This window comes from Carcharodon carcharias, chromosome 14 (genome assembly GCF_017639515.1).
Source record: "Carcharodon carcharias isolate sCarCar2 chromosome 14, sCarCar2.pri, whole genome shotgun sequence".
In the NCBI taxonomy this organism is placed as follows: Eukaryota; Metazoa; Chordata; class Chondrichthyes; order Lamniformes; family Lamnidae; genus Carcharodon; species Carcharodon carcharias.
The window spans coordinates 23269010-23292062 of NC_054480.1; the positions used below are offsets into that span (position 1 = coordinate 23269010).

At 41.8% G+C, this 23053-nt stretch overlaps 1 protein-coding gene across 1 annotated transcript in view; it reads right to left on the minus strand.

The window, feature by feature from the left end:
• Positions 1 to 3274: 3274 nt before the first annotated feature.
• Positions 3275 to 23053, minus strand: part of lama5 (laminin, alpha 5) — a 262194-nt gene continuing 242415 nt past the window's right edge. The window contains exons 69-80 of the mRNA XM_041204512.1: positions 21013 to 21156; positions 20078 to 20208; positions 17254 to 17421; positions 15023 to 15155; positions 14577 to 14725; positions 12239 to 12428; positions 10427 to 10579; positions 9025 to 9184; positions 8340 to 8470; positions 6298 to 6391; positions 5656 to 5775; positions 3275 to 3724 (exon numbers count right to left, since the gene is read on the minus strand). Of these exons, the coding sequence (XP_041060446.1) occupies positions 3576 to 3724; positions 5656 to 5775; positions 6298 to 6391; positions 8340 to 8470; positions 9025 to 9184; positions 10427 to 10579; positions 12239 to 12428; positions 14577 to 14725; positions 15023 to 15155; positions 17254 to 17421; positions 20078 to 20208; positions 21013 to 21156 (1722 nt within the window). The 3' untranslated portion in view covers positions 3275 to 3575. The remainder of the gene's footprint in view (positions 3725 to 5655; positions 5776 to 6297; positions 6392 to 8339; positions 8471 to 9024; positions 9185 to 10426; positions 10580 to 12238; positions 12429 to 14576; positions 14726 to 15022; positions 15156 to 17253; positions 17422 to 20077; positions 20209 to 21012; positions 21157 to 23053) is intronic.

Here is a 23053-nt window from a genome sequence, read left to right on the forward strand (position 1 = left end):
ACAATAGAGAGGAGTGGCCTAAGTGCAGGAAACAAGGATATAGAAGCGGTTTGGGTAGAGGTGAGGAATGATAAAAGCAAGTTGCCGCCTGTGGGAATGATGTACAGACCCTCTAACACAGGAGGACAGGGTATCAAAGAAGAAATAGTGGGACAAAAAACAAAAAATGCTGGAAAAACTCAGCAGGTCTAGCAGCATCTGAGGCAAGAGCAACAGCGTTAACGTTTCAAGTCCTCTCCTCTAGCCTTTCCCCTTTTTTCACATTGTTTTATCCCCTTTTGTTATTCCCTTTCTATCCTTTTTTACTAGCTAGGTAGCTAGAAATATAAAGACATATAGTAAGAGTTTCTATAGATATTTTAAAAAGAAACAACAAAGTGAGTGTTGGTCCTACAGAAAGTGAGTCTGGGGAATTAATAATGGAAAATAAGACGGTGACAGACGAATTGAATAGGTATTTTGCGTCAGTCTTCACTATAGATGACACATTCCAGAAATAGCTGTAAATCAGGAATTGCAAGGGAGGGAGGAACTCAAGAAAATTACAATCAATCACCAGGGAAGTTGTACTTAAATTGTTGCAACTGTGGGTTGACAAGGGCCTGGATCCTGATGGATTTCATCCTAGGGTCTTAAAAGAAGTGGCTAGTGAGAAAGTCTATGGTTTTAAGTTGTTGGTTTTAATTTTCCAAAATTCATTACATTCAGGGAAGGTTCCATTAGATTGGAAAGTAGCAAATGTAACTCCATTATTCAAAAAGTGAGGGAGACAGAAAGCAGGAAACTATAGGCCAGTTAGCTTAATATCTGTTATAGGGAAGATATTAGAAGTTATTATTAAAGACATTATAACAGGGCACTTAGATAAATTCAAGATAATCAGCAGAGCCAACATGGTTTTGTGAAAGGGAAATCATGTTTAACTAATTTGTTGGAGTACTTTGAAGAAGTAACAGGTGCTGTGGACAATGGAGAACTGGTAGATGTGCTGTTCTTAAATTTTCCGAAGGCATTTGATAAGGTTGCCTCATCAGAGGTTATTGCGGGAAAGAAAAGCTCTGTGTTAGGGGGTTAACATTTTGGCATAGATAGAAGATTGGCTGGCTAACAGGAAAGGATAGGCATAATGGCTCATTTTTTGGTTGGCAGGCTGTTACGAGTGGTGTGCCATAAGGATCAATGCTGGGGCCTCAGCTCTTTACAATTTATAAAAATGACTTGGATGAAGGGACCAATAGTATTATTGCTAAATTTGCTGATGACACAAACATAGGTAAGAAAATAAGTTGTGAAGAGGACCTAAGGAGGCTACAAAATGATTTTAATAGTTTAGGTAAGTGGGCAAAGATCTAGCAAATGGGAGTGTAATGTAGGAAAAAAGAGGTTGTCCATCTTGGTAGAATGAAAAAATAGAGGCATATTATCTAAACAGTGAGAGATTGCAGAGCTCAGATGCAGATGGATCTGGGTATCCTAGTGCATGAATTGCAAAAGATTAATATGCAGGTGCTGCAAGTAATTAGCAAAGCTAATAGAATGTTATCATTTATTGTAGGGGAATTGAATACAAGAGTAGGGAGGTTATGCTTCAGCTATACAGGGCATTGGTGAAACCAGTATTGGTGTCCTTATTTAAGGAAAGATGTAAATACATTAGCAGTTCAGAGAAGGTTTACTAGATTAATACCTAGAATGGATGGGTTATCTTATGAGGAAAAGCTAGACAGCCTAGGCTTGTATCCGCTGGAGTTTAGAGGTGTAAAGGGTGACTTGATTGAAACATAAGATCCTGAGGGGACTCGACAAGGTGAATATGGAAAAGATATTTCTTCTTGTGGGAGAATCTAGAACTTGGGGTCACTATTTCAAAAATGGGGTTCCCATTTAGGACAGATATGAGGAAAAATATTTTCTGAAGGTTGAGACACCTTGGAATTCTCTTCCTCAAAAGGTGGCTGAGTCAGTGCCCTTGAATACCCTTAAGGCAGAGGTAGATAGATTCTTGATAAGGGACGGGGTGAAAGCTTACCAGGGGGTAAGCAGGAATGAGGTTAAAATCAGATCAGCCATGATCTTATTGAATGGCGGAGCAGGCTTGAGCAGCCGAATGTCCTACTCCTGGTTCGTAATTTATGTGCTACTTGATTTACATCATGACAGCATGAGGTTACAATTAATGGGACATAGGACTAAAATGTTAGTGCCTATATTGCAGTAAATTTATGAACATTTGCAGTAATGTCTCAATGATCAGAAAAGATCAGTTTAGCAAGTGCAACAGATATCTTGTTGTAGCAGTGATGCAATGTGTTAAAATATGTGCTATATTACAGTGCTTAAAGCATTGGAACTTCAGCTTAATCTAGGTATTCCCTTGCCTAACAAGAACCTATCCACTTCTGCCTTAAATATATTCAGTGACCCCTGTCTCCACTGCCTTCTGAGGCAGAGAGTTCCAAAGTTGGACAACCCTCAGAAAAAAATTTCTCATCTCTGTCCTATAAGGGCGACCCCTAATTTTAAAATGGTGCCCCCTAGTTCTGGACTCACCCACAAGAGGAAACATCCTTTCCACATCCACCCTATCAAGACCATTCAGGATCTTATATACTTCAATCAAGTCACCCCTCACTCTTCTAATCTCCTGTGGACAAGCCCAGCCTGTCCAACCTTTCCTCATAAAACAACCCACTCCTTCCAGGTATCAACCAGTAAACCTCTGATCTGCCTCCAACACATTTACATCATTCCTTAAATAAGGAGACCAAAACGACACACGGTATGTGAGATGCAGTCTCGCCAATACCCTGTATTGATACCCTGAGTACGGTTTCTATGGGATCAATAAGCATTAATGGGAGAGGCCTGTCTGATTACTCTCCATGCCCTGAGGGACGCTGAGGTTAATCATTGTGCTTCTGGTTGCGATCAACTAAATATGGAAAATACACTAGAAAGTGATTGATACAATCATTTGAACATAAAAGTATTATTAGATAGGTAAGAATCCATGTAAGGAACAAATAACAGGTAGCAAGAAAGTGTACCTTTACTGGTGCATTCACCCAAATATCTTTTCACTTTTTGGGATTGTTTAAAAAAAGCTTTGTACCTTGATCAAACTTTAATTTCTGAACTTTATAAACCTTTAGCACCAAAAGTTGATTTTAATTTTGGAAAAGTGGCTTCACATTTTATCTCAAGTCATAGTATGAATATGCGGGACTAATAGCTGATAATTCAGAATGTTTAAAAACAACATACATTATAGGAATCAATATAGATAAGTTTTATTTTGACTCAAATTTTGTACCAGTGTTCTGCACAGTCAGTGCTACAAATGATAGGGATCTTAAAACAAGATAATGTAAAGCCAGTGTCACAGGATAAATTTTACCCATTTTAATATTTTCCTCCCAAAATACCAAATAAAAAGTCCATTAAAATAGCTTAAATTTATAAAAATCCACAGCAAGATTCTGAAATACAGTACAAATATTTAAGTGCATAAGTGGATTGGAAATCAACAGCCCTGGTAAAGTGTTCTTGATTTTTTTTTATTCTTTACATTCTATTTACAACAGCGGGCAACCACTGGTACTGACACCACCATGTATGGATCCTGGTCGATTCAACTGTACAGCCTTTTGATTAATTAGGAAATTCTTTACACAGCCGACAAACGAGTAACGTATAGAAGACAACATTGGAATTTGCACTGTGTCTGAAATACAAGAGAAGGAAACATTTAGGTATTTATATAACAGCATTTCATAAATCAGTTGCTTTGTAATAGCTTATGGTTTATTTTGATGGCAGTTTGCTATTGACCTGAATTTTATCCAAGTACTTAAGAAATCATCTGTGACCAAATACTGAGGCTGTTTGCATATAGGATGTAATTAATTGATTCTGGATATGTTTAAGGCGGAAATAACCCAATGAATAATAAGAATATTGCCAAAGCAACTGGACACATCAATCAAATTGATAATTTGACATGGAACAGGCAAACCTAGATTGTTTACTCCACAAATTTCAGTTCTTGAGTCCCTGGACATTATTTTCCTTCCCCTCCACCCTATTTACACTCACCAACACTTAGCAATCGGATCATAAAGCAATCAGTGTAATCACTGGCATGATCATGCAGCGATTGTACATTCGAACCAGTAACCAAAGAGATGAGATCAAATACACCATGGCAAGTTGTGAAGTCAAATTTAACAAATCTGGCAATGTGTGGGCTAGCACCAAGAAAAAGTGAGCATAATGGCTGTTTGATTGTGGACAAATCCAATGGGTTCACTAATGTCCTTATGGAACAAGAATTTGTCATCTTAACCCTGTTTAGTCCCATGTGACTCCAGTCCAACACCATGGAACTGGCTTGTAATGCTATCTGAAGTGTACAAATAACTGCTGGAAGACAAACCATCACTACTTTCTTGGGGCAGCTAGGAATGGGGTGGCCTTACCAGCATTGCCTGAAGGCCAAGAACAAATAAGAACATTAAAAAATAATTTGTTTTTTGTTATCAACAATGGTTTTTTAGTCTTGCCTTCCATTTGCTTCAATACCTTAAAATGTAAAATTCTAGCTTGTATTATTCCTGCCACTAATTTTTCCTTCTCCTCTTGAAGGAAGCAGACGTACATGTCCCATGAGCGCTAATCAGCTTTGCATACTTTATATTGCGAGCGTTCTTCATGTGTGAAACCTAGATGGTAAGTGTTGGGGCTATTTAACCATGATGTGCATCACAATTGAGCTACATTTGGTCTTCACCTGGATTACGTAAATAACTTTCAGCAGAGGTCTTTGAATAGAAACCAGGAAATAAGTAAAAGTAAATAGGTTCATTTGAAGCAATTACCATAAACTAAGATAGCCACTGACTCCAGGAGCAGGATTTTCACGTCGGCGAGTGGGGGGGGGCGCGGGACCCACTCGCCGATGTGTAAAATAACGCATGGTGAAGTTGGGCGGAACTCCCGACATCACCGCGCCCCATTTAAATTTTCAGGTAGGTGGGGGCTCAGCAAAATCTGCTGTGTGCCCGCCGACCTGTCAATGGCCAATCGAGGAGGCCAGGAGCCCTGGCGGGCATTAGAAAAAGCGTGAAACCTCATTCACGGGTGGGATGAGGTTTCATGTAGGTTTTTAGAAATTTAGTTAAAGTTTTTAAAAAAGTTATGGACATATCCCAACTCATGTGACGGTCTCACATGCAGGGACATGTCAGGGAATCTTTTTTCTGTTTTTAATATTTTTGACAGTACTTAGCCTCAGGGAGATGAATGTGCTCTTTCGTGCGCATGCGTGAAAGAGCGCACTCTCGATTTAGGGATTCAGCCCTCGCCCACACACGGAGTGCATAGCGCTTCCTGGCGGACGTCACGCTGGGCGGGCCTTAATCGGTCCACCCAAGTAAAATGGCAGCGTGCCCCTGATTGGGGGCGCCAATCAGTGGTGCGCCTCCACACGCCCATTCTTTAACCTTCCCCCCGATGGAGGGAAAATCTTGCCCCAGGGAATTGTACACAGAACATATTAGGAAGGTTAAAAAGATACTTAACTATTAAGAACATGCAACTGTAAATAAAATCTAATTTAGTAATTGCTCCACTTGTGACGCGCCTAATATAACTCACCCGGTACACCTCCCAGATAAAGTATCTCTTTGGAATTGGTACGAGGAGTGTGTAATGGTCCTACTGTATAGTTGCTCTCTGTGTCCACATCAAGTTGTATCACATGATTCCTTTTGATAACTATTAATGAAAGGAAACAAATAAATCAGGTTGTATCTTTGGATGCATTAAAATTTACTCGCAGCATGGGGGTCAGATGATACACTGGGTTCGAAAACTGTTGTTACACCTCCGAATTCCAAGTTTGAATCTAACCACAAATAGCTGCCAGAAAGCTTCCAGCTCCAAAGAACAGGTAGTTGCCTTTTTCCTGACTCCAAACTCAGGACTGAACAGAGGTCTTATGGCTCACTTCTTACAAATGCTGCTTATGCTTCCTTCTGACTCAATTGCATAATAACATAACCATTCTATCTCCCTGCCATCCACCCACTGCGCCCCCCCCCCTCCCACCCCTGGATCCTCAGGAAATCTCTTAACACTGGGTCCATTGCCCGATTACATTGTTAAGGGTCTCCATCCTACAGAAACAACATTAAGAAAGAGAATGGAATAATTGCAGCACTAGACTTGGAAAGAAGACACCCTGCTCATCTGATTCCATGTATTAGGCTGGTACATATGTACGCACTTCACTCTTACCCGCAATGCGATGCCACTGTCCATCACACAGAGACTGTTGCGGAATGACCGTTGCAGAGAACTCCCCAGCTCCATTATTCAACTGGACTATAACCTAAAAAAATGGAAAATACAATAAGGTCAGTAATGGAAATCCAGAACATTTCCTACACTACCTGCTCCACATGCTAACTGAACTACAAATGGCTTCTTTTATTAACATTAAGTACATCACTTGATCATGAACGGAAGGCTAGTCCTTTGCTCAGGAAGACACTGGTTATGATCTTTCACAGCCTTTCAATATATCCCTTCATTTTTTTTTAAGTCACGTTCCCTGATTTTTTTCCTGCTTGATGTAAACTACTCCCCTTGTAAATTACTTTGAGATGTTCAGTTTAGGAAGGATGTGGAGGCATTATAGAAGGTCCAGAGAAGAATTACGAGAATGCTTCCAGGGATGGGGGACTTTAGTTACTTGGCTCGATTGGAGAAGCTAGGCTGCTCTCCTTAGAGAAGGTTGAAGGGAGACTTGATAGAGGTGTTCAAAATTACGAGGGGTATAGACAAAGTAGATAGGGGAGAAATCATTCCCATTGGTGGGAAGGTCAAGAACCAGGGGACTGAGTCAAAATGATAAGTCGAAGAAGCAATGGTGACACAAGGAAAAATGTATTCATGCAGTTTATGGTTAGGATCTGGAATGCACTGCTTGAGAAGATGGTGCAGGCAGATTCAATCATGGCTTTCAAAAGGGAACTGGATCATTAGCTGAAAAGAAAAAGTTGCAGGGCTTTGGTGAAAGGCTGGGGAGTGATATTAACTGAGTTGCTCTTGCAGAAAGCTGGCACACACAAGCGCAATGTGTCAAATGGCTTCCTCCTGCGATGTAACCATGTTTAAAAAAATCATTTGTGGGATGTGGGCGTCACTGGAGAGGCAAGCATTTTATTGCCCATCCCTAATTGCCCTTGAGAAAGTAATGGGGAGCTGCCTTCTTGAACTGCTGTAGGTACACCCACAGTGCTGTTAGGGATGCAGTTCCAGGATTTTGACCCAGCAACAGTGAAGGAACAGCGATATATTTCCAAGCCAGGGTGGTGAGTGGCTTGGAGGGGAACTTCCAGGTGGTGGCGTTCCCATCTATCTGCTGCCCTTGTTCTTTTGGAGGGTAGCAGCCCCTGGGTTTGGAAGGTGCTGTCTAAGGAGGCTTGGTGAGTTCCTGCTGTGCACCTTGTGACAGATGGTTGCCACTGTGCGCCAGTGGTGGAGGGAGTGAATGTTTGTGGATGGGGTGCTAATCAAGCGGGCTGCTTTGTCCTGAATGATGTCGAGCTTCTTGAGTGTTGATGGAGCTGCACTCATCCAGGCAAGTGGAGAGTATTCCATCACACTCCTGACTTGTGCCTTGTGGACGTTGGACAGGCTTTGGGGAGTCAGGAGGTGAGTTACTCGCCACAGGATTCCTAGACTCTGACCTCCTCTTGCACCCATAGTATTTATGGCCAGTCCAGTTCAGTTTCTGTTCACTGGTAACCCCCAGGATGTTGATTTCATGATGCTATGAGAGATAAAAGGATCTCATCACTTGCAAATCATGCAAAATATTTTGAACTCTCAAATGTGTTTTTGTGAGTACCAAATAAAGCATGAAAACTTTGCACAATCCAATAAAAGTGCGTGCTTGTGGTGAGCTTTGAGCATTTTATGATGTATGTGTATTTTTGATGTTTATTACAGAGGTCATTTAGATGTGAAAAATCCATGGCACCACTCTGTCTGGCTCTGTGATAACAATCAGTGAGATAATCTGGACAAGTCAGTAGAAATTTGTGTTCAGGTGATACAAAGTGCCATTTTATTCGAAATGTAGGTTACATTCCCAGATTAAAGGTCTGATCCAAACAGATCTTCCTCTAAATCATGATCAAGCCAAAAAAACCTTAAGTCTTCATCACCTGGACTGGTGCTTTAAATTTTGACGACGTGCTCAGGTTTTTCTGAACAGTGAGCTTTACTTTTACAAAAGAATGATTTAAAAGGAAGCAAACAAAGTCACTCACCTTTCCATTCTCTGCATACAGACTGAAGTAATGGCTTTGTTTCCTTCCAACGTGGAAAAGTACACCTGACAGACTCCTGGGCCGCACTTCAAGCATCAGCTCATAATCTTTGCCGAGGACAAAAGACTCATCTGAGAGAGAAGAAAATATTTCAGGAGACAATTAAGATTGAAAGCATCAGCATACACGGGTAACGAGTGGGTCCCACTCCTGGTCACTATCTAGTGAATCCTGCTGGAATCTGTCATTAAATCAAAAATACAGAAGGCAGCCATTCAACCCATCATATCTATGCCAGCTCTTTGAATGAAATCATGTGTGATCAACAGATGAGGGCAGAATGAAGGTTGACAGTGCTGTCTCCTGCAGTTGATACCCTCATCACCTTCCCTCAGATGTGAATGGTGGTGACTTGGGCAGAAATTCAAAAGCCCTTAGAACCACACCTAGCAGAAATCTTTATCCTCAGGACGTGAGGGGAGAAAATGGGAATACGATGCAAGTATATAATGAGCACTGAAGCATGAAGTTATGGTTTATCAAGAGAAAGAAGACAAATAAAAAATGAACCTGTAATTCAACCAGGAACAATTTTAAAATGCAACTTTTTTTTTTTAAAGTCAATTTGTAAATAGTAGTTGGCTAATATCGATTAATGAGATGGAAATAGTTAAATTTTTAATACCTATAATTAAATAGCCCCGCTCAGCAGAAAAAAATGTTCCTGCTTCAAGACTTCCTTCAAAACATGGCGTAACATCGTAAGTACGTGATGGAGGTTCCATTGCCTTTCCATCTAGTTGGAAGTTTCGGATACAACCAACAAACCTGGCAGCCGCAGCACCCTGTAGAAATAAATTATTAACAATTAATTTAATCAGTTATCAAAGTGCAACATTACTAGTCGCATCTACATTGAAAGCAATGAATACAGTCTCTACAAGTGAGCTTGTCTGCTACCGGTTGATCCCAGGTTGATGCTGAGCAGTTAGCTGATTTCAGGCCAGCAGCACAAACAGCTGGCCCTCAGGTTAGGAAGGTGACTGCTATCCAGTGATCCCTGATGGTTGGGCAGTAGAGGACCCATCCGCAGGCTTGGCTGGATGTTGAGAAGCCTGCCAACAATCACTGACTAGGTTCACAGAAGAATGGCGACTTGGCTGGAATTGGAGGAGTTGGATCCTCCAGCACCCTAGAGCTCTGTCCGAGCAAAGATTTAGCAACTTCAACAACGTATGTTTATCTAAAGCTTTTAGCAGGGCAAAAAAATCCCAACTACTTCACATGTGTTAGGATAAAAAGGAGGAAAGGAAGAAAAAAATTGGACCAAATAGCCAGCCCTATTAGGACCATCCCATTCATACAGTTATTTTCTAATAAGCTGCTCTGCTTGCACAGAACACATGGGAGAAAAACGAAATATAGGATGAACAGGCCACATCACAATTTTGCTACCAAGTGAATAAGTGTTCTACACTGAGAGTGCATAATGTGTGTCATGGCCTTAAGGGCTCAATGTCTGCATGATTCCTCAAACCTGGCACAACTTCCTTGTTCTTGCACTGGATTGAGTTTCCATTGCTCATATTGAATGAGGGTAAGGTAAACTTCATGTTGAGAGAATTTAAGCGGAACAGGCTTTGTATTTTGTTTTCCTGCTACAATATCATGGTTTACATGCACAGGGTCAGTGTCTAAAATGGTAAGATCTAAGGTGCTACTGGCCAGGTCTCTCCAAAAGACTGTGTCAGGTCTTCCAGTGTGCTCCAAGGATCCTTTCACGATGGTCCATGGTGTCAGTAGAATCAACAGATGGTGGGGGAATGGGGTGACATGCTGGGCCTTGCCTATCCATTGTAATTTACTTGCAGACAGGCAAAGGCTGTTGTGACTGGAATAGACAGGTATGGAGCTCGCTGTGGAAATAATGCAGGCCTCACCACATGATGCTCTTTTCCGTACCACTTCTATCCTATCTGAACTCAGATGGGACAATAGATGAAAATCCAGCCTTTTGTGTTTTCTACACCATACCCAAAGGGTTAGAAATATACATTTGAAATGAAGCCAAACAGCTTTTTTTTTACCTGAGCAATCCTTTTCGCTTTTCCTTTTGGTACTGCACCCACATAGAATGGAGCTCTGACATCTAAGGAAGCTGTGACCAAGGTATTGCTTCTCTGTGCCCGGAGACCATCTATCACCAACTGCCCTTGGTTTCTGTCCCTACTGAAAAATATCTAGAAATGATACAATTTATCATTACAGGCAAATTCTGCAGCAATGGAACCCAAACTTATTCAGTTTGAAACCTTAGTTACATTTGTTCAGACATATGCAAATCTCTCTTTAAAGCGGATTCTGATTTGTGTAGACATGCATACAGTCAGACACAAAGGCCTACAAACATGGCCACAAGCATTTTTGGCTGCCTGAAGCAGCCCTCGTGCTTTGAATGTGGGGCATGAGGAAGCACTCCTGCTCCTTATTTGGGTAAGCGTACTTTAATATTTGTTGGCTAGGGCCTTTTTTTTTTCCCCTAAGCATGGCCGGGCACTGCATGCTGACCCTGCTCTTTACTAAGATGGCTGGGAGTGCATGTCCGGCTTGTAATGCCCATGCGCTTCCTAATCGTACTCCGGAGATTTGATAAGCTGTTAAGTGTCTCAGAAATGGGCGCTAAACAGTTGAATTTCTAAACCACAGAAGCCTGCTTTCCCACAAGGCCATGTGATTTTAACTGAAATAAATGCACAGAATGAAGATCAGGAAACTCATTAGCTTGTCTCAGACTTGCATTTCATGTTCCAGTACACATTTGAATAACATTGCTGTTCCATAAGGCCAGGATTGTCCTTCAAGCATTGCTGCTTAATAAATATATGATCCAGTCATTAAAAAATAAATCAGCATATTGCAGCATGAATCTAAGCCTTTTTATTTGGGTCTCCAATCATCTTCGATTCATTTATATCATAAATCTGCCTACAGCCCTCTCTTCAAAGCTCTTCTTTCTCATAATTGTAGGTTCTTTCCCCAATAAAAATCCATTGCCAATTCTGAGGAATGTAATGCGAACTGCTAGCAAGCCTCTGCCAATGTTGTACTTCGTTCATTATTAAGGAGCTGCATGCAGCCCAAGGGTTACTAGCCATAAATCTATATCTCAGTGGATTGAAGCCCAGTCTCTGCTAGTTGTCTGTGACAACAGAGATAGAACTGGAAACCATGGACTGAGTCTGCTTCCGACAGCACTGTAAGCCAATGTGGATTCTATTTCAGGAACACCATTTAGTTTAGCCTTCATTCACCAATTTGCACAAGTCTGGATTTTGCATTGCAAATAGGCGTTTAGATTAAAAAAATACATAATTTGGCTCGTAATGTAAATTTCTAATCACACTCACTTTCAACATGCATTTCATAACGGCCTGACCAGATTTAGCACAAGGAGATCACAATTGTGAAATGCTTCCATTAGAGGTCTTATGTTCCTTAAACATTTGTCATTTACCAATATTACATGGGTTAAAACACTTAAAACCCGAAACCAGATCAAACAATGCTCACTTGGCACCCCTGTATATTGAATGTTACATACTCGCAGAGAAATCGTATTAAAAGAATAGGCCTAGATAAGTCTGAAAAATGTCAGGCCATTGTTATAACAATTTCAAATAGGAAAGATAGTTTGGAATTCCTGCAATTAATTCATGCCGCTCTTTCTTGCATTGGAAATAAAATCTAAATGGAAAATTGAAGTAATTGCAGTCTGAGGTCATTCTAATATTCATTAAAGGGTAGGAAATAGTTTAAATAATTAACAATCTAAATGTCAGATAAAGTGTGGTAAGTAGAAATTATCTCAAGGCCTTATACTCTGAGTTTGCCTTACTTACTGTGTGCCACTTTCCATCATTATACTTTTCTTTACTTGCAATTCTCAATTTTTTCCCTTTGATATCAAACATGAAGACAAAACGTCCTTTGGAAACCAAGAGAGTCATGAAGGAGTTCTCCAATTCATTGGATACATAGAAAAGCATCCCATGAGATGAATTACAGCGAACTTCCATGGAAAAACTAGACCTGGAGAATCAACATAAAGGAAATATTATGAAGCCCTCACATTCACAAAGACACATTCAGATTATAAGGGACAGTTTCCAGCATGACAATACTGACTACCTCTCTGTCATTCCCTTATGTCAGGAAGCATCCAAGTTTTTGTACAAAGTTTACTTTCATATTCTTATTAATATATATATTTTCTAAAGTTGCTAATATTGATAGTTTGTGTTCTGATTGAGCATTTATTCACCAATGAGGTAACAGCAGTAAAATTAACCCTTTCATGACCTCTCTCTTTTCAGGTATCGTGCCCAGTAATGTTGTTGGCGAACATGGGTTTCCATGTGTTGGTCTATGGTTATGCTTGGCAAGCTACTGCAGCGACTTGCTGTTGCCTTCTGCAGGTTTATGCTGACCAGGAGACTCTCCCGCTCTTACCGCCTGCCACTTGCACATTGGGTGGATTTGCAGGTTGATAATCCGCCAGCTTGGCTATGTTATGAATGCACCCTCTGCGCACCAAGTCATAGAATGGGACCCAAACACGGAGCTCCTGGTTCAGAGTAGGGATGCTACCCACTATGCCACAAGACCCCCACCTTCAGGACCTCTGCCAATAAGTTCACACAAGACTGAGTTGCTTTGGCTCTGGGAGACGATTGGCTTGATGGGCATTTGACCGCAAACCTGGCCTTATATTACCCAGTGAATCTGTGATGGTTTAGGAAAACATGAAGAACAAGGGACTTGTTTGACATGTCCAAGATTCTGAGGTGGGATAAAGGAAGATTCCATTAACATAAGTCAACAGAGTTGATGTACTGAGAAACCAACTCTGATCCTTTAGAAATTTTTTATATGTGTTCATGGGATGCGGGCACTGCTGGCAAGGCCAGTATTATTACTCATTCCTTGTTGCCCTTGAGAAGATAGTGGCGAACTGCCTTCTTGAACAGCGATAGTCCTTGTGGTGAAGGGAAGGAGTTCCAGGATTCTGACCCAATAACAGTGAAGGAACGACGATATATATCCAAGTCAGAATGGGGTGTGACTTGGAGGGAAGTTGCAGATGGTGATGTTCTCATGCATTTGCTGCCCTTGTTGTTCTAAGTGATAGAGGCTGTGGGTTTGGAAGGTGTTGTCGAAGGAACCATGGTTGAGGTGCTGCAGTGCATCTTGTAGATGTAGTGTGCCAGCGGTGGAGAGATGGAATGTTTAGGATGGAATGCCAATCAAGCTGGCTGCTTGGTCCATGCTGGTATCGGCTTCTTATGTATTGTTGGAGTTGTGGTTATCCAAGCAAATGGAGCGTATGCCATCACACTTCGGATTTGTGCCTTGTAGATGGTGGACTGCTTTGAGGCGTCAGGAGGAGAGTTACTTGCCTCAGAATTCCCAGCCTCTGACCTTCTTGTAGCCACAGCATATGTGGCTGGTCCAGTGAAGTTTCTGGTCAATGGCAGCCCCCAGGATGTTGAGTGTGGGGGATTTTGTTATGGTAATGCCACTAACTGTCAAGGGTAGATGGTTTGATTGTCTGTTGTTAGAGATGGTCATTGCCTGACACTTGATTTGCACGTATGTTTCTTGCCACATATCAGTCCAAGCCTGAATATCGCCCAGGTCTTGCTACATGTGGGCAAGGAATGCTTCAGTATCTGAGGAGTAATGAATAGGACTGAACTCTGCAATCATCAGAGAATATCCTTACTTCTGACCTCATGATACAGGGAAGGTCGCTGATGAAACACTGAAGGTGGTTGGGTCTAGGACACTGCCCTGGGGAACTCCTGCAGCAATATCCAGGGGCTGAGATGGTTAGCCTTCAACAACCATAACCATCTTCCTTTGTGCTAGGGTGTCTCCAACCAGTGGAGAGTTTTGTGCCCAATTCCAACTGACTTCAATTTTCCTAGGGCTCCTTGATGCCACAATTAGTCAAATGCTCCCCTACAAAAATGCGAGTTGCTGAGAACTCATTCTCTCTCCACTTTGCACTCAACATCGACCAGTGAAATGTCCTCCTCTTCTATCACAGAAGTGACTACATAGTTCAGAAATAAACAATATAGTTGGATGCAATGAAAACAAATGTGACAGCTTCAATTTAATGATTAAAGCCATTTGATAAGAAGAACAGCAGAGATTGTTATTGGAAGGCCTTACCTCATATGGAATGATTCTGGGATATTGTCATATTCCAAGCGGCTGAGATGGGAGCCCCTGAAGTAATGAGCATTACTGGCTGCTGCTGGCTGCTTTGGCAAGTGGCAACTTTCTGACATTTGCTGTTTCCTCTCAAACTTGGTTATAGCCTTCAAGTTTCAAAACAAATGGAAACTTAAGTACCAAACACAAGGAGTTCTCAGACATAAAGAAAAGAAGAATTATTCTTTAAAAACAAAAGAGCTCAACATAATAAAAGAAAAATAAAAATACAAAACATCAGCTGCAGTAGAAGTGCAGGAAATTATGTAAAGTGTTATTGAATTTTGCTGCACAAAGTTAAAACGATTTAACCACAGGGACTTCAGAGTTTATATCTGTGAATTTCTGCAAAATTAATGGACTGTAATAATGACATGCGAGAATTTGACTTAAGTTTCATTTACTTGTCTGGATTTCTCCTTTCTGTGTGATCGGATCTGCTGGGGTGGCTTTTCTCTGGGGCAACTGCTTAGCTCTGACCCCACCATTACCTTATGCTTCTGGAGATCTACAACTGATTGCGGTCTTGGTTCTTTACTGTATGATAAAAATAAGTGAAAAAAAAATAATGAAAACATCCTTTTGTTGCACACACATTGTATAATAGCAGCAAAAATATCTCTGAATCATGATGTGATACAGTATAGGAGGACATTTGGTCCATCATCCCTGTTCCAGCTTTTTCAAAGAGCTATTAACAGTGTCACTTCCCTGCTCTTCCCCCAAATCCTTGCAAATGTTTCCCTTTCAATTATTTATCCAATTCCTTTTTGAAAAGTTACTATTGAATCTGTTGGCGCCAAAACTGAACTGAAGTGGTCATATCTTAATTCACATTCCAATGATTATGGGACTCCAGGCTGCTGAATTATTTCCACCCTGACCTCTGTATCCTCGACCTCCTACATTGATCCACTGAAGTTCAACGTAGCTCATGAAACATCACCTCATTGTTTGAACTCAATACTGAGTTCAACAATTTCAGATCATAACCTCTTCCCCATTTTTTCTTGCTTTATTTTTGTTTTTGGACAGCAGTTTTTGGTGACAACTTAGTTGCCATTTACACCTCTTCTAGACTCATCTTTTGTTTTTTGTTCCATTATCACCCCTTTTTTCCTCTCACACCATCATCCTTTTTGTCATTCCATCTCTCCCACCTTCCATCCTATTACAGACCTTCCCCTTGTTCTTTCCTGTCCTCCCCCTTTCTCTGTACTTACATAACACCTATTACATCTCTAACTTTTTCAAATTGGCATGATCTTATTGAAACATGTAAGATCCTGAGGGGATTTGACAGGGTGGATGCTGAAAGGATGTTTTCTCTTGTAGGAAAGACTACAACTAAGGGACACAATTTTAAAATAAGGGGTCTCCCATTTAAGATGGAAATGAGGAGAATTTTTTTCTCTGAGGTTTGTGAGTCTGTGGAATTCTCTTCCATAGAGAGCACGGAGGCGGGGTCACTAAATATTTTTAAGGCTGAGTTAGATAGAGTCTTGACTGACAAGGGAATCAAAGGGTATAGGGGGTAGGCAGGAAAATGGAGTTGCGGCCACAATCGGATCAGCCGTGATCTTATCAAATGGCGGAGCAGTCCCGAGGGGCCGAATGGCCTACTCCTAATTTGTGTGTTCAAATGTACTTCTGATCAAAGGTGATCATCTGGAAATGTTGGGCTGGATTTAATGCTGTTGGGCATGAGGGTGGAAGGGATGTGGGTGGGTTGGCGGGGGGGGGGGGGGGGGGGGGGGGGGGGTGGTGGAATGGGGAGGCATGTTGAATCTAGCAGGTGCCCACCTGCCCTCACAATTCTATCAGTGTGGGCCAATTGAGGCCCTTAAGTGGGCAATTAGTGCACTTGATGGCCCTTATAGTATTTTAGCTGAGTTCTCAGTGCGTAATCTGCTGCTTTCCTGTCCGGCTGAAGCAGTTTGACAGCCTACGGGGAAGTGCAAAACTTTCTTTTACGGACCCGGAGAAGGAGCAGGAGGACTTGACTGAGCCTCACGAGGAAAGTATGGCTTTCCCAGACCCACCCTCCCCCTCCTTCCCTCCTATGAGACCCTCCCAAAACCATCTCGCTGCTCCTTACGTGGAAGCTGGTGGGTGACCTAGGGCCACCCATGCTTCACCTGCCAGCAGCTGCTCTGTGTGTCCCTTTCTTGCCCATTCCAGGCCAGAAGTGGACCAGTTGCATTTAAGTAAGGCCTAGGAGTTAAAATGAGTTGGCCTGAATTCAGCCGGTGAGTTCGTTTTGCATTTGCTCCCAACCCCATCAAGCCTAAAATGTGTAAGCAATGTGATGGAAGAGCTTCAAAAGGAATTTTAGTCTGGCTTTAAAATCAAATGAATAAAAGAATTACAAATGTTGCCAAGCCCACGACTTAATAACTCAATACTTTCAGAACAACTTTTGGTTATATCAAGCATTAAAGAATATTTAAGTAATGCATGGAATAAAATCTTGTGTACATCAGCATTTTATTTGTTTATGAAAACTTTGGACTGCAAAGTGAATCCAAACTCCAGTTATTCAAAGTAGGAATCAGCACCATTGCACCCAACTGAGCACACAGCCTCATGAACTTGGTATTGCTTCTGTGAATCTTGTAGGCTCTTTGTAACTCACCTATAAATGAAAACATTTCTGATACAACCAGTCAGGTTGGCACCTAGATCAGTACTTGGCACACCACCAAGGTAGACCTGTCCCTCCTCAATCTCCCCAGACTGGCGTCGTTTTCTCTTCGATATTTTTGATTGTCGTCTTTCCTGATCATCAATGGTCATTTTAACCCTGAGAGGGGAAAGCGAATTGTAAGTTAAGGTTAGGTTACAATTACAGCTTCGAAAATGATTTCACAATGAAGTGTTTTGGGATCTCCTGAAGTTGTGAAATATGCTATATAAAGCAGGAGTTTGTCTTTCATTTCAGGAGGCCAAAAAAAACATAAAAGACTGAACTGTAAATGATAATTACCTTGAGGTCCACATTTGAATCTAACCAGGATAAATTTCAGAACACCCCTGTCCAATCCGCAAGCATGACCCCGACCTTCTGGTCACTTGCCATTTCAATTCACCATCTTGTTTTCTTGCTCACATTTCTGTCACATCCTGCTACAATGGTCGACTGAAATCCAACACAAGCTGGAGGAACAGCACCTCATCTTCTGATTAGGCATTTTACAGCCTTCTGGACTCAACATTGAGTTCAACAATTTCAGACCATGAGCCCTGTCCTCCATTTTGTATCTTTCCCCCAGTGCCAGCCTACATCTTGTTCTCGTGTTTTCACTTTCAGACAGCACAGGACTTTATTCTGCTATTAACACCTACTCTGGACCAATGCTTTGTTCCTTTACTACTACCATTCCCATTCTCTTTGCCTTTTACTCCATAACATCTTTGTAATTTAATCTTTCCGTCCTCTAACCCATCCCTGACCTTCCCTTTTTGCTCCACCTGACCCTCCCCCCTTTTTCAACAGCATAAAACCCATCACATTCCTACTTCCCTTCATGCCGAAGAATAGTTGGGCTCAATATGTTAACTCTGTTTCTCTCTCCACAGATGCTGCCAGACCTGCAGAATTTTTCCAGCACTTTCTGTTATTATTTTAAATCTCTGGTGCCTGATGGCACTTAAAGGGAGATTGCTAAAGGGAATCTTAAAGGGTGACTGGATAACTTTTCTCAGCTGGTACAGACACAGGGGCCTAATGACCTCCTTGTGTGCTGTAAACTATCTATGTTTCTCCAATAGAGTCACTAAGGAGGGAAAAGGCATATTCATGTTCCCACACATCAGATACAAGGAACGGAATGTTATTTATGTGATGTAGTGGCATTTTCAATGTCAGTTAGCTCAGTGTACTTGTTTAAAGGTTCCATGTAAAAAATTGTTTCGATTGTTCAATTAATTCAACAGAAGACAACCAGTTAATTCTCCTTGATATGAAACTGGTTATCCTTCATGTAAGAGGAACTGGGGAGGGTAGTTGGCTAGACACTGGCCTGGGAATGTGAATTCAAATCTAACCCAGCACTTTGGGATGGAACTCTCTTGTCTGATACAGGCTGCAAGGAACCTTTGCAAAATGAGTTTGGGGTGTTAGTTCAGTTTAGTTGGCACAGACATACAGAACAAAACTGGAACTGAATTTAGTATCCTAACTAGCAATCTCAATCCAGAAGCTACAGGCTGGATTGGTACAGGAAACAGAGAATTGCCAGTACAATAGAGGGTGGAGGTCTTGTGGCGCAGTGGATAGCATCCCTGCCTCTGAGCCAGAAGAACTGGGTTCGAGTCCCACCCAGGACTTGACGGCCAAGGAAGGTGCATTCATAATGCAGCCAAACAGGTGGATTATCCTTCCAACACACACCAATGGCAGGTGGTAAGAGTTGATGGGCAGCGCCCTGATTGGCGGTGCGGCACCATTTTACGTGGGTGGGCCAATTAAGGCCCGCCCAGTGTGACGTCCGCAGGGAAGCCCTATGCATTCCCTGTGCGGGTGGAGGGGATTTCCAAAATCGAGCACGCGCGCTCATGCGCACAAAAGAGCACACTCATCTCCCTGAGGCTAAGTGCTGCCTCAGAGAGATCGGCTCCACATTCAAAAATATTAAAAATAGAAAAAAAAATTTCCCTTACATGTCCCCTCATGTGACAAAGTCACATGAGTCGGGAAATGTCCATAATTTTTACAAAATCTTTATTAAAATTTTTTAAAGCCTACAAGAAACCTCATCCCGCCTGTGGATGAGGTTTCATGTTTTTCCTACTTCCTGCTGAGGCTCCTGGCCTGCCCATCAACCTTAAGATTAGACAGGCAGGTCCTTTAATTACTTAATTGGCTGATTGTGCTGCGCTCCCGCCTTCCTGAAAATTTAAATTGGCCGCGGTGACATCGTGAGATCCCCCCTGATGTCACCGCGCGTCATTCTATGCATCAGCGAGCGGGCCCTGCCCCCGCTTGCCGACTCATAAAATTCTGCCCCATGTTTCCACAGCAGCTTGGACTCCGAGTGAGCTGTATCATACCACCAACTGCCTCTTAACATATATTTGGGGAAGACTCAAGAGGCTGTTACTCTGCATCTGACCATGCTACATCCAAAACTGGGTGTCTAAAATGGTAAGCATTCCATTCTTATGCAGTAATTCCCCTCACCTTAAAAATCCCCCAAAAATGTAACAACACACAAGGAACTTCAACATGAAATGTTTCGTCTGAAAGGATCATTAGAAAGGACCTCCCAGCAACGAAGCACGTGCAAAACCATGTTTAGCTGAAACATTTCTGGGCAATGACATTTCAATTACTACCATGAATAAATGACTTTACATTCTCTGGTGCTGCTGTGTATTTCCAGAAATGTGTTTTTATTTCTTTTAGCTTCCACTGATCTTTAGAAGCTGTATAAGTCATGAAGGCCAAAGGAACTTACTGTTCATCTTTGATAGAGAAAGAGACATAGTGTGGGCTCCCATCTGCATACGGAATTTGACTTTTAACTTCAGTATCGAACACCTTAAGTTCCATTAATCCTTGCTTCAGAGATAGTTGACAGCTTCCTTCCTAACATAGTTAAGGAAAAGATAATTAAGACAGTGACCAAGAACATGACTACAGCTGTATGCAACAAAATTGGATATGCTAAAGAATATTTTCAGACTGCAGACTTAGATAGTTCTGTAACTTTCAATGTATTTTAACCATGAGCAGTGCCACATTAATGGCTCTCTCATGTAGGGCCTGATTCTGGACTAACTGGATTGCAAAACCAAATGCACACTTTCTGAACATGAAGTACTTTTTTGTCCCAGGACCATCAACAAATACGCTAAAGTTTATTTTCTGCTTTGTTAAAATCGAGTCCCCAAAACATTGCAAATTCCAACATTAACTGATACAAATAAACAATAGATGTTTGGGATTAGAATTTCCTGGGTTCCTCCACTCAGGGACCTGTGTTACCAGGGCTTAAGGCAAATACCAGACATAAAAGATCAAGGAAACAAAGGTACTAATGTGTTACACACACTATTACGTTGCACCCAAATTTTCTCGAAATTTAAATTTCAGCCTACCCAAAATATCTAAATTTGATTACCACATCCCCCCTGGATTTATGAGTGGAGGAGTTGGGGCAGAGTTTGGGTGGGTGGGTTGCGGGTTCAGCACCTGGTCTAGTCGGCAGGTTGAAGTCCTCCTCCACCCCAATTTCCAGTGGCAGGCCAAGAAATTTAGGCTTCAGCAGTCTAATCTTTTACATATTTCTAGTGATCCTAAAAGGTGTTCACTTCCCCACTTTGTGTGACCAACACAATAACACAACCATGTCCTGTTGCCATTAGCATATCTCATTAACACTGCATTTACCGCTGAGAGGTAGTAAAACATCAGGGCATTTCGTTGCTGGGTCTGGAAGCCAAAGCCTGATATGAAGTCATCGTCAAGCTTGGGGACCGTTTGAGGAGTTAGGCTCACATATCCCTGGCCTTTGAAAGTAACAGAACGTGATACCTGAAATAAAATACATAATAAAGCCAGCGAGCAGTAGGTTGAATTACCCCGACAGGAAAAACAAAGTAAAAGTTTCTTAAAGCTGCATGTGTAACTGAGCGCAAAACCTTCAACATAAGGTCATTGCAAATGCCCTTTAGTTTTCTTCAGTGGCCTTTTGCGGTTTTCTCTTCCTTCCCTCCCCAATAAAGCAGAAACACTGTTTAAGCCGGATATAATATCTGAAACTCTGCAACATTAGTCTCACAAGGATTCGGTTTTGTTGGGTGGCTTTAGTGTCCCAAACTGTGAGATAGTTGTAAAACAATCAATGCCATGAATTATCGATTGAAATACGCTATGATTTATTATTGCATAAAATAATACTTTCTTTTTTTAAAAAAAGTTACTGTATTGTATGTACAGAACCTGAAAATATAAGCATCACATGATGCCCTACAGTATTACATTTTCCTTACCCCAAGGCAGATTACACCTGATATTTTTTAAACAACATTGTACAATTGTTTAATGCAGGTGTATCAAATTCACTAGCTCTGCTTTATTAATGATGGCATTAGCTCATTCAAGATAAATAATTTAATATTTTAACAGGACTAGAATTTGATATGATGTGTTAGATGATCCCCAGTTGTATTACTAACATTGACTGCCAGGCTCTGCTCAGCGAACATTGTAATTATTGCATCTGAACAAGCAGCATTAAAATCTGCCCAATAAATGGTGATAAAATATGGAGGGTGTGCTACTTGGTTACAAAAATGATCGTAAGTACTGCAACCAGGATCCAACTCTAGATTTACCAAAGTATTCTAAAAATTGACAGCGTTGATCCCCCCTCAGCTATCAGGAGTTTCATTTTATTCTTTCATGGGAGGTGGGTGTTGCTGACCCTCGAGCCAGTGGTAGCGTGCTGCATTCTTGAACCACTGCATTCTGTGTGGTATAGGTACTCCCAGAGTGCTGTTAGGAAGGGAGTTTGACCCAGTGACATGGAAGGAATGGTGCCATAGTTCCAAGTGTGTGACGCAGAGGGGAACTTGCGGGTGGTGGTGTTCCCATGCATCTACTCCCCTTGTTCTAAGTGGTAGAGATCACAGCTTTGGAAGGTGCTGTCGAAGGAGGCTTAGCGAGTTGCTGTAGTGCTTCTTGTAGATGGTACACACTGCTGCCACTGAATGCTGGTGGTAGAGCGACTAAATATTTAAGGTAGTGGATGGGATGCCAGTCAAGCGGGCTGCTTTGCCCTGGACGCTGTCAAGTTTCTTGAGTGTTGCTGGAGCTGCACTCATCTAGGCAAGTGGAGAATATTCCATCACACTCCTGACTTGCTGATGGTGGACAGGCTTTGTGGAGTCAGGTGGCGAGTTACTCACTGTAGAATCCCCAGCCTCTGACTGCTCTTGTAGCCTCAGTATTTATTTGCTTAAGTTTCCGATCAATGGCAACCACAGCATGTTGACTGCTGGAGATTCAGCAATTGCAATGCTTTTGAACGCCAAGGAGAGATGGTTACAGATGATCATTGCTTGGCACTTCTGTGGCGCAAATGTTCCCTGCCATTTACAGCCCAAACCTGAATGTTGTCCAGGTCTTGCTGCAGGCAAATATGGACTGCTTCAGCATCTGAGGAGTCACAAATGGTGCTGAACATTGTGCAATCATCAGTGAACATCCCCACTTGGCCTTATGATGGAGGGAAGGTCATTGATGAAGCAGTTGAAGATCTTTGGGCCTAGGACACTACCTTTAGGAATTTCTGCAGCGATATCCTGCAAATTGAGATGATTAGCATCAAAGCAACCAGAAACATCCATCTTCCTTTGTGCTAGGTATGACTCTAACCTGTGGAGAGAATTCCCCCTGATTTCCACTAACTTCAGTTCTACTGGGACTC